The sequence below is a fragment of the Ips typographus genome, linkage group LG11 (genome assembly GCF_016097725.1).
Source record: "Ips typographus isolate SLU linkage group LG11, UJ_Ityp_2.0, whole genome shotgun sequence".
NCBI classification, from domain to species: Eukaryota; Metazoa; Arthropoda; class Insecta; order Coleoptera; family Curculionidae; genus Ips; species Ips typographus.
Genome location: NC_138432.1, coordinates 7167454 through 7179717, shown reverse-complemented (window position 1 = coordinate 7179717; position 12264 = coordinate 7167454). Strand labels below are relative to the sequence as shown.

The following is a 12264-nucleotide window of genomic DNA, read 5'->3' as shown; positions in this document are numbered from 1 at the left end:
ACCTATTTAATAATAAATTTTTGCTGCTTTTAACAACAAACGCTTTTCGTCCCAGTGAAACTTAAACAATTTCAAAACAAGCGTATTTCACGACATTTTAATTTCTTGCAATAATGTTGCGAATCCAATTTCCTAATGCTTGTGAGTGGAGTCGGCTTGTATATGAAACTTTCCTCGCTATTTAAGTTAAACAGAGCGTGAACGAAATAAATGAGAGAAAAGTAGATTTTCTGAAGCTTAAACTTCTAATTTTCCGTGGAAATCCATTTTTTTCACTGATAAATTTACAGCAAAATTGAAAACACTAATCGAAAGTCTATTCATTTGTCTCAGAAATCTACGTTCAATGATTTCGTCGATTATGAATAAATCTCAATAAAACCTCTCTGAACATAAATAATAAACACTTTATAATATAGAGCGATGTAGGATAGGAATTCTCGCAAACGTTACATATCTAAATCTAAATTACATAAAAAAACACAACTTATACATTGTGTTACGATTTTTTGTCTTAAAACGAAACACTTTAATAGTCGTTGCCAACTTAAAGCGATACAACAAAATTTGCGATACCGAGTCAACAAATATATACAAAAGCCCGTTAAATGAACGTTTCTCCATTTCAGATAAGCGTCACTTGGTTTTAGTGCCTTTAAAATCGTTAATCCAGTGTGGGCAAAAGAAGTCATGTAGGTACGTAGATATATCAAATTGATTCTGATGAAAATTTCAGTTAATGTCTTTTAAGCTCATTTCAGTTTACTTGCAGTTTTGGTTGTTTACTGAATATCCCATAATTTTTGCTATAAAACATTTTTACTATTTTATATTGGAAAGGGACAACTAAAGTCAATCATACTTGATGACATAACGATAATTTGATTTGAGCTGCACTTTATCCATAATCACAAAACTCATAAAAAAAATTAAGACAAATTTACGTGATATTTAACTCTCGGAACTTAACTTTCAAACTTATCCAGAAAATAAATGAAGTAAATCAATCAGCTAGAAATGCCTAACTGGGCTACTGTTTTTTGCAACAAATCTTAAATTTCAAGAAAATTGCAATTTTCTACCTTATGAACATGATTATTTCAGACCAAACATGAAAAATATTATGTAATTATTTACTTACAAACTTTACAGTTTTGCACTTTTGCCAAAACATTGATGATTCTAGTAATATTAACAAAACCTTAGCCATCAACAAGTGTTTTGGAAAAGATCATCAGTCAACGATTTTTTTTTTAAATAGACGTTGTTTATTTATTTAAAATACCAACGATGAAAAGCTTCTTGATTCCAACTTATTTCTGGACATTATTAATTAAGCAAGCTGAGTAAATTAAAACACGACCAATATTTTAGTCTACGCTTCGTATTTCGAGAATCTACGTTAAATAGCTTGCAGTCATAAATTCCTAGGTTATTTACATTTTTCTAATCTCGATTTAAATGAATACAAAATTCTGCATCAAACTTATAATATTTAGGTACTTGTGCTGTTTTTGAGCTTCATCCTAAAGATTTTAAATTCCAGCTTTAAAAGTTATTTTACGTCTAATAAAACTTTTACAATTGCTGCTTGTTTTTAAAACATTTCAAAGCTTTTATCTTAAGTAAGGATTTTCTTTTACAAAGCTTAAGTTTTGTGTTTTAGACGTTCACGTAATGTAATAAATCAGTTTAGAAACAGTGTCAGTTATTTACTTACGTTTCGGACACTAGAGCTCTGAATTTACAGAAGAATTCTCCGAAAGGCCATGGATATTGGTGCCAATACATGGCCACATCATTTGGGAGACCTGAAACAGATGACTTTTGTAGTGACCATTTAAGTAAAATAGTATTTGATTGATTGAATATGAAGTTGTGTGATTTAATATTAAATTAGCACATGCTGTGTTGTTTTAGATGTGGTAAAACATGTTGTGCGGTTTAGTTCGTTAAAAGTTCTCCAAAACCGATCCGATCTTTGGCGTGGTGACCTACTTTTAGGTGGTTTACGTAGGAGTTGCACGAACTGCTGCCAGATATTGCATAACCGTGCCCAAAACAAAATAAATTTATGTTATTTTATATTGCTCTTATGCGGAATTAATATTTAATAATGGGAAGGATTTCTAGGAAGTGTAATCGTGTTATAATGGAGCTTTGTAATTACGTGATGCAAATCAGGAATGCAAATATAAAGTCAATAATTTTGTGACAGGATTTTATTTGTAGACCAAACAGACTATATCCAAATCCCTCTAAAGTTTCTGAAATAATAATTTTTTAAACCATAAAAAATAGTAATTTGTCAAAAAAAGCAGTTTTCTCCACATGTAGAAGTAAGAAAATAGCAAAATTGTTTGGTATATAACATTGACTTATAATCATCTCTCTGACTTTTTTACATAAATAAGAAAAACCTTTTCCAGGATGTATAAAACTTAAACAATAATTTAAGCTTAACGGTGCAGTTAAGCCCTATTTTATAGTATATACTAAGCTAAACTTTTTACTTTAACTAACTCTTTTAAGGAAAATTTACGATTTTCATTATAAGACTGTTAAATTATTACTTATTATCCTCAGGTTATAAACTGTATGTGTTATTTTTACTTGTATTCTAAATTTTTCTGTACCTCTTATTTACCGCTTTCTTCGTAAAACAAGAACCTAACCTAAAAGCCATAAAAATACCATTTGAAAAATGCGACTTTAAACTGTGACTCTTCTAAACCCAATAATCTAAAAACTAATCTCAGAATTCTTTTTAAAACTAGCTCGATTCAAACTGGCCGGAAGCAATCTAGCATTTCCGCTAGTAGTCTGGGAGAGATTTAATAACAGCTTGTCAACGTGAAACACACGATTGAATTTAAAACGGAATTTGAAAAATTGTAAAACCAATCATTAATACAAGAATGGTACAAAATAGCAGTGAATTGAATCAAACCGTTAAAATATATCTGCCTTAATTGGGTTCGAGCTGAAGATCTTTCAATTAATTAACAATCCTTGTTTAATGTACTAAATTAGGTTTCTGATGGTAATTTACTGCTGAGAGAAATAGGATTTTAATCTACTATACATACATTTAGTAAAAGAATTCGTGGAAGTTGATATGGAAACTAAAATAGAAAGCACAATGTAAAGAAACAGGGAAATTGTATGTGCACTTAGTGCATGACAGCATCGTAGCATTCAGAAAAGAGTAATTTATTACAACTGCACTGCCAGTTGCACTTTTTTGTTCACTGAACAAAGTCAACAAAGCAGAAAATTTGCTTTATGCAATCTGTAAGAGCAGTAATAACGCCATAGACTACAAAAAGTTTTCAAATTAAACTAATATTCAGCCTAAAAATTTTTAATAATCTGTGCAATATACACCTCAATAAATAGTATATTATTAACCAAGGTTTAGACAGACTAGTCGCTTCAGTCCTTGGGATTTAAACTTGACAACTTGGTCAATAAAAGCTGTCTAAACCGTGGATAATATAGCGTTTTTTCCACTATATACCATATTTTTGATGGTCCTTTTATTGAAAATTTAAAATTTAGGATAAAAAAAAACAACAACATAAAGAATCTAATTTATCTGTCTCTGTCAAGTCAATTATATTTCATGTCTTAATAGACATTGACAATTTTCTTTTTTGTTGTGTTTGTGCCAGACTAGAATTAGAGATTAGACTCTATTTTTGACCTAGGTCAACAATGACCATTAAGGTAGAGAAAACTAATTTCTCAAGTTACTAATGTTTATCATGTTAGTAGTGGAAAAACAATATTATTTGCATGATAATGTTTATTGGTTAATTTTCGTTTTATAATACTTTTATCAAACGTTGTGCAGGATATTTACAGAGATCTCTGATAATAACTTTTTGGAAGGTTTTTAGTGGCCTTTAGCATGTCCAAAGTAATTCAAAAGGCTTCTGGCAATTTTTTTGAGGTATTTCAGCTTAAATTTTCGTTTTTTTTTGGAAAAAGACTTGATTATAGTGAAATACAAATAAAATTGGTATGGAAATTCCTATAATTTCTGCCAACATAAACCTGAATAAAACAATATGATTTGCCTGATTATGTTTGTTGGTTGGTAGCAATGTTCGTTTTATAATAGTTTTGTCAAACGTAATTCAGGACACTTACAGATGCCTCTAGCAACTTTCTGGAAGGTTTTCAGTATTATTTATTTTTTATTTTTTTTATTTTTAAATGTTCTAGATACCCTTAACATTTTAATTAGTTTACAAATTGGTAGTAACTTAAATCACTAAATGAAATAAACACGAGCAAAAGTTAAATTATTATTAATTTTACAGACATTGTTCATTTGATTTTGTTAATCAATGTTGTGGTATTTTTGTTAATCAATAGCGGCTGTCAAAGTGACTAGAATACAAATCGTGACCTTCCAGCGCAACTCGCTTGTTTTCGTCCATTAACTCGGTCAATTGACATTTGTCGTAAAAACGCGTCATGTGACAGTTTGTAGAGGACACTCTGGGCTACAATCTGTCAAAAAAATCAACTCGATACCTGTCAAAATAACCGAGTTACAAGCTGTCAAAGTGACTAGAATCCAAATTGTGACCTTCCAGTGCAACCCGCTTGTTTTCATCCAATGACTCGGTTAATTGACATTTGTCGTTAAAACACGTCATGTGACAGTTTGTAGATGACACTGTGGGCTACAATCTGTCAAAAAAATCAACTCGATATCTGTCAAAATAACCGATTACTAGCCGTCTAACCGCCATCTACATCAATTACAAAGAGGAAACTCGTTCGATAACATTGGGTAAGACGTCGTGTTTGATTATCATTTACATAGTTTGTCTGCATATATCTAAAAAGATAAATTTCAGCATTTTCACGAGCACCACGGTTCGCTTTAGCTTCATAAATTTTAAAAACAATACCAACTTAAACAGTATGTTTAACTTAGATAAAAAGATTTAGTTAGGTTTGCTTGAGAGCACGCAAATTTGATGTAGTTTCATTATTAACAAAACTGCAATTTCTCGCTTTCTGCAGACTGGTCTTTGAGTAATCCAAGCTCAGTTTCTAGTGTGTTACACGATTGAGAATGTGAGATAAAATGGTTAATTTTGCAGAAAACTGTTGCTGCTTCAAAACTATTGTTACTGGAATAGAGTAAGTTTCCTCAACAAAAAAGTTTTAGGGTAAGTATTCGCCGACATAACCTGATTTAGTTTTATAAATAATATAAAAGGCCTATTCGGTTTTTTCGCTTGCTCAGGATATATAAAATCGAGGGATTTTACGTTGAAAATGTACCATTAAATGGATTTATTATGCCGTATAAGTGGTTTTCTTGGTAGCAAGGTGAAGTAGGTTGTTTTATGCCTGTGTTGCTATATTAAGGTAAAACCAAACCTCAATTTTTTTAAAGGTAATATTGAAGACATTTTTAGATGTTTTTATAGGTTTTTGCTTTCCTTTGTCGTGATTCTTAAATGTATATTTATTCAAGAAACAACAGAAAACATTATTCTTACTACTACCAAAATACCTAATAAAGATTTTATAAATTATTACCTAAAGCAATTTATCTGTAACTAATCCTGAAAGCTACGAAAACCATTTCTTTAATGATTAAAGCTCGGATTCTTCTCCTTTCATTTACGAAACTAGTACATTATTTTTTTAGCTACTTGAAGTATGAAAAACTTACCGAATAAAAGTAGGGTGACGTCAGATACAGCCAGGTTGAATAAGTAATAGTTAGTAGCCGTGTGTAATATGGGCTGTTTAATTATCACAATGCAGACTGCAATATTGCCCAACAATCCGGTGACAAAGATTATTCCATTTACCACTGAAACAAAATTGAGATAGAACAATAAATAGCAGGCAAAAGTTTTAGTTGGAAGTGAATAGAGTGCTATAGAAATAGAGTCATTTCCAACGAGAATTTGTATGAAAAACAGCATGTAAGCAGTTTTACTGTCGTATTAGATGTTTAACCCATGAAATGCAGAATTGCACTATGTTTACACACTTTAATTACCCCCAAAGGTTTAAGCAGACCATTTAATCTTTTCAAATTAGTCATTAGAGTAACGAGGTATTTACCTTGAGTAAATTCATTTGATGTAATCAGTCAGGTATATGATTTGATAGTGTATTTTGGGACTTTAGAAGATTAAGAAACTTTAAATTGGTTCTTCCAAACCATGCTTATTTGGAATATTAACAACAATTATTATTCCGGAATGTAAACAGCAATATTACAATTATTGCTAATCCACTACTACGTAAATGCCAAGTTTACTATATTTGCTAATCAGGGAAAAGCGGTGCACCTAAAACTTACCTGTAATGGTAATTGATGTAGACAAATTTTGGGATTGACCGCCAAAAAAACATTCTATGTATGGAAAAGGGTTGACCGAAATGTTGGTTTGGTTCATCGCTATGTCAGCACAATAGAATTGGCCTTCGTCAAAATTGTCCATCTTTGAATGTTATCTGAAAGAAAATATTATATTTAATATACTTCAATAAAAACTTTAATAACTATAGAGTATATTGGCTTACCACCACTAACCAAAGTTTAGTTTAACGGAAAAACGAAGTATTAACAATACTGACACTAAACAATCTTTTGTCACCTTGCCGGTGTATCCTTAATCCTAACTTTAAGAGTAATTTAGATCTAAAAAGATAAACAGATTTAACTTATCTAGGACGTAACCAAATTATTGTTCTTCAAGTCGTAAAGTGAACGAGTATTTTTAATTGTTTTGCATAAGCACTTGTACCAGTCTCTCTCAACAAGTTTCAGTCCGTACTACAGTGATACCCACCAAACCTGACACTTTCTGGATGTTCCGGTATAATTTGTCTGCATAATACTATAGCTAGTTTTGGGGAGGAACCTGACAAAGATCAAATTTAATAGGTTACTGCAAAACATATTTGACACTAATGTGATTCTCATTGTTCCCTAAAGAGGATGAGTCTCCCATGGAAATAATGACCAAAAAAAATATCACATTAATGCTTATCTTAATTTGACCACCGAAAAATCGATCAAGCACAGCTTTTATTTTCAGTTTTACAAACTCGGTGATTATTTTATTGAAATTCAATAATTAAATTTTGTAGTGCCGAAATGATCTGAATCATCTGAATAGGAAATGAATACGCTGAAATTTCATATTTGTTTTGCTACCTATTGTTCATACAATAATTACTGATACTGTTTGTTCCAATTATGTGCATAAACAACTTTTTCATCTGTAGCTGGAAAAAAGTGGTTTGATACCTGTTTGCTTGCAAGTTTGATTAATAACAAAGTCAATCAATCATTTCAAGTTGTAATGATACGTATCAGTTTATTATTTACTATAAATGCAATAGCACATCCGGTATATTTCGTATAAGTTGATAAAAGAAACATAGTCTAATTTTTGGGTACCAAAAAAATGGCTTTAAAGGTAAAATTAATATTTAATGTAATTTATTCACATTTTGTAAAAAAGACTTGAACAAATTTGTGCCAAACCGCCTGGATTTTTCACTCTCATGCAATTTGGATAGTTTCATATGACTTTTCATATAAGCTCAAACGGTTATTTGTCACTTTTCACCGCAATCTTTTATCACCGTTCTTAGTTTTTGCCTTTAACCACGTCTAGTTTATGTTTATTGCCACTTTTCTCCTGACTAACTCCCAAAATGCACTAGGTAACATTAATTTTGAAATAAAAACACTCGGAATATAATTGGACGATTTTTCATGTAAAACTAACGTGGTCATAAACCGCAGAAATAAATCTAGGGTCACGTTCAACTTTCTGGAAATTTAACAAATTAAAAAAATATTCTTTGTGCCTGATTTTGACTAATAAAATAACGATTAATGGTTAATTTCTCACCAAAATTCATTACGTACAATTTGGCCCATGACCGTAATAACAATACGATAAATTACTTGCAACCAGAAGGGTTGTAATTTATTAAGGGAATTTATGACAAGACAACAATGATTTATTTTTAACTGACTGTTTTACACATGTTGCTGGCTCAACGTTTGTGCCTCATATTTAACAGTTAGTTTTAACCAAATAAATGAATTTTTACCACTTTTTTCTATTAATTTACTTCTGTTATTTTGAAAATCATTGTTGTTTACCAGGAAAACCTATTTAAAAGAGGCATTAACTCTGTTGACAAGACTGTAATAGTTTCTGTGTAAAAATAAACTTTGCCATAATATGACCTCTCTTTGGCCTTAAATACCCAGCTTAGCAGAAAAAAACTAAAGCGTAATCCTTCGGAAGTTTCTGAGAGAAAAGTAATGAAAGGCTTAGCCTTATGTCTTCTTACAAAAAAAGCTTGTATAACTACCCATCGTTTAGTATTAATTTTCGGTTGGATGCAACTTATTAAACCAGATTTTTATAAATTATAACTAAATAACAAAACACAAGTTATATGTTGCTGAATACACAATTATTTAACAAAAAAAAAAAAAAATTGCTTGTGGCCATTAAAATAAATTGCACCTTCAAATCAAAATGTTTAGAGAACCTTGTTCTTACGGATCTTGAGGCTCTATTTTGATGGAAATAATAAATACTCATTCCACTAAGGACCAAACTTGCATAAGGTAAGCTAGAGTTAAGTATTTGAAACTGTTGTGTTGTTCCTACCCTTTTTGCTTCAATTTTAATAAACTTTAGTGACTTCAAGCAAATTTACTGGTTTTAAGGGAATATCATACAATCGATAACTCTCATAAATTGTTTTTATTGAGTTAACTAAGTAAACCATAATTTCATATTATTAACTGAACGTAAACAATATGTATATAAGCAGATTATTTGTGAAACCACAATTACGAGCTAAAATTAACATTTAAAAGCATAATAGTAATCAATATGCAAAACAACTTATTTTAAATTAATATCATAACTTATTAACTTCATAAATAATGTTTTTGTCCTTAAAATACAGAAGAACAATTTGCATTCAAAGGAATTGAAACTCAATTTGGAGCAGTTTTCTGTAACTTAATTTGAAAATAGTTTCCAGATTTGATCATAAATGAACCACCCTATGGTGTAGGAAAATTTAGAAACTAAAGTTTCGTCAGTTTGGAATGTGTAAACGTCATGACGAGTTGGCAAATAGGAAAATGTAAAGAAAACAGTCGGAATCATGCAAGTTAGCTTGAAACTTGTTCAATAAATTTGGTGTTAATGCTTGATTTTAGTTTGCCTAAGTTTTCATATAGAAAATCAATGCTATAATATCCAACATTACACACTGGCCCTATTCATATTATTTGTCTTGATGAAATTTCTGAACCAGACAACCAAAATAGACTTGTTCTGTCAATTGCGACATTGTCACAGTTTCAGAATTCCAGAGTATGAGGTTGTTTCCCAATTTAATTGATCGTATACTACATTAACCATCATGCCCAACTTCCCCTCATGCGTTGCTTGGTTCCAAGCGAAATCCTTATCGATTGTGGATGAAAAACCTGGTTTGGTAAGCTCATTGTCTCCCAGAAGACAACTAGCTGCAGCATCTGTAGCTGATGGAGACAGTTGCGACTTTGGCTCACTCAAATACTTTGCCCTTTGTGGATTAGGAGGAGTTATAGCGTGCGGTATTACCCACACTGCTGTAGTACCTTTGGATTTGGTGAAATGCCGGATTCAAGTAGATCCAGAAAAGTACAAATCAATTTACCAGGGTTTTAAAGTTTCTATTGCGGAAGATGGTGTTCAAGGTTTGGTTAAGGGTTGGGCTCCAACGTTTCTCGGATACTCAGCACAAGGACTGTGTAAATTTGGATTATATGAGGTGTTCAAGGTGTTGTATAAGGATATTATTGGCGAAGAACGAGCATTTTTGCATCGTACATGGTTGTATTTGTCTGCATCGGCTTCTGCAGAATTCTTTGCCGATATCCTACTATCACCAATGGAAGCAGCTAAAGTAAAAATTCAAACAACTCCAGGATTCGCCAACACTCTAAGAGAAGCCTGGCCTAAAATCATGAAAGAAGAAGGTATTAACGGCTTCTATAAATCACTGGTACCACTTTGGGGTAGGCAGATTCCATACACCATGACCAAATTTGCGGTGTTTGAACGGACTTTAGAAACCCTCTACAAGCATGTGGTACCCAAACCGAGGGAAAAGTGCTCCAAGTTCGAACAGCTCTTAGTAACTTTCGCTGCTGGTTATATTGCTGGAGTATTCTGTGCCATAATATCACAACCTGCAGACACTATCGTGAGCAAACTGAACCAGGAAAGAGGTTCCTCAACAATGGAAGTAGCCAGAAAGTTAGGGTTTATTGGCTTGTGGAAGGGTTTGACCCCCAGAATTATTATGATAGGAACCCTGACTGCTCTGCAGTGGTTCATATACGATGGTTTTAAGGTGGCAATGAGAATTCCACGACCACCACCACCTGAAATGCCTGAATCGTTGAAGAAAAAATTAGCAGCTCAAGGCAAACAAACTTAATTCCTTGTCATCTGTGTTTTGTGAAATATATTTTAAATAATTTGTTACATCTAGTGAGCAGTTTTGATTTAATCCAAGCTTGACACGAAACTAATCAAATCTTCGACATTCCACCCTTCTACTATACGTAATATAATTTGGTTGTAACAGAGCATTATTAGAGTTGAAGGAACAACAACTCCAATATTAAATTAACCCTATATGTTTGTGGCAATTAGACCTAATTGAAATATTCCTATTTTGTTTATTGAGTAAGTTAATCATATTTGCGTTTATATCTGAATATTGCTTTCATATAACTTTTTGATTTAACGTTATGTGGTTTGTTTTATTTACATGTTACTCAGATTTCAGTTTATTGCCAATAAGATTTTTAACACAAACAAAAATAATATTTGTTGTCAAACTATCAAATTTCTATAAATAACCATCGCATTATCTACTATTTAATGGCATTAACACCAAGTCAACAAACTTTTTGAACAAAGATAACACTGAGCCAACTCACAGACACTTAAGATCAAATTTACCCTGAAATTGCGTTTTTTCTTCAGCATTAAAAGTTGTAAACAGTTTAAAGGAATTTACATTCAGTGTAAACATCGTTTTATAAAGGGCCGCGACAACTGGAGTAAACATTTTCTATTAGATCAAACATTTCTAAAAACATATATTTTGTGACTTTTTTAATAAAGTAACCGACCAAATTGAGTAAAACGTGTCGGGAATACGTCATCAAAAATACGACTCATCCATAAGTCTACTAATCATATTGTAATGACCATCTTTTGTATTCTTCACGAACATTTTTCTCGGTTTATTAGGGAGTGAACAGACCGCGAATAAATTTAGAGCTGATGTTTTATAACGTAATTTATCACTTTTTGAGATACGTTTTAAGCAGAAATATCACTCTTTTCTTCGTTTAAGACATTCTAGCATTAACACAATGTACGTAGACAGCTTTAAATGGATTTGATAGAAAATCCTTTAAGTTTTCTGGAAAAGATAAGTCCTAAAATAAAACATTTCAGGTCTTAAAGCTATCCGCAGTAATGGATATTATTACTTTGATAAACGCGATTTTGGATGAAATATTATTACTTTCTAGGTACCATGCCTATGTATAGCCAAATATCAGTAATGTAACGTAAAGACAATTTTTTTACATAAATATTTTGGTAATTAGTTTAATTTGTGTTCATTCGAGTACAATACAAAACCATTTTTTTCAATACAATTATGTTTTATTAATTATTATGTTTGATAATGATTTGATTGCTCTAAATTGCTATAATATCTTTTTTATAAAATCGTGCAAAAAGTTCTACTTTTTTGCTCTAGTGCAAATTTTTTTGCACTTACGTGTTGTTAAACTCAATCTTCGGTCTTAAGTTTTTTCACGTTTTCTAAAATTGCTTTTTCTTTGTGATTAATGGTTTTGCTTTTATTTTATTTACAAATATCCACTCCTTTTGAGCTTTTTTTATTGTATAAAGACGTAACAATAAATAAGCGGATCAAGTTTCTCTATTATCAAATGATTTAATCTTAATCCTCTTAATATCAGCAACTATAATGCAGAATTTCAAATGTTTTATCCGTCGTAGTCACTTTAATCAGAACTTGCATTTTTCAGAATTGGTTTAAAGTTATGCAATTTACGACTTTAAATTAAGTTTCCGTATTAAACTGATTGGATTTGCTCTTATTTTATGTGATTATGAAGAAAGATTCAGA

At 31.3% G+C, this 12264-nt stretch overlaps 1 protein-coding gene across 1 annotated transcript in view; it reads right to left on the bottom strand.

The window, feature by feature from the left end:
* Positions 1-12264, bottom strand: part of GABA-B-R3 (gamma-aminobutyric acid type B receptor subunit 3) — a 31990-nt gene that overhangs the window by 9615 nt on the left and 10111 nt on the right. The window contains exons 13-15 of the mRNA XM_081990352.1: positions 6347-6495; positions 5705-5848; positions 1721-1811 (exon numbers count right to left, since the gene is read on the bottom strand). Of these exons, the coding sequence (XP_081846478.1) occupies positions 1721-1811; positions 5705-5848; positions 6347-6495 (384 nt within the window). The remainder of the gene's footprint in view (positions 1-1720; positions 1812-5704; positions 5849-6346; positions 6496-12264) is intronic.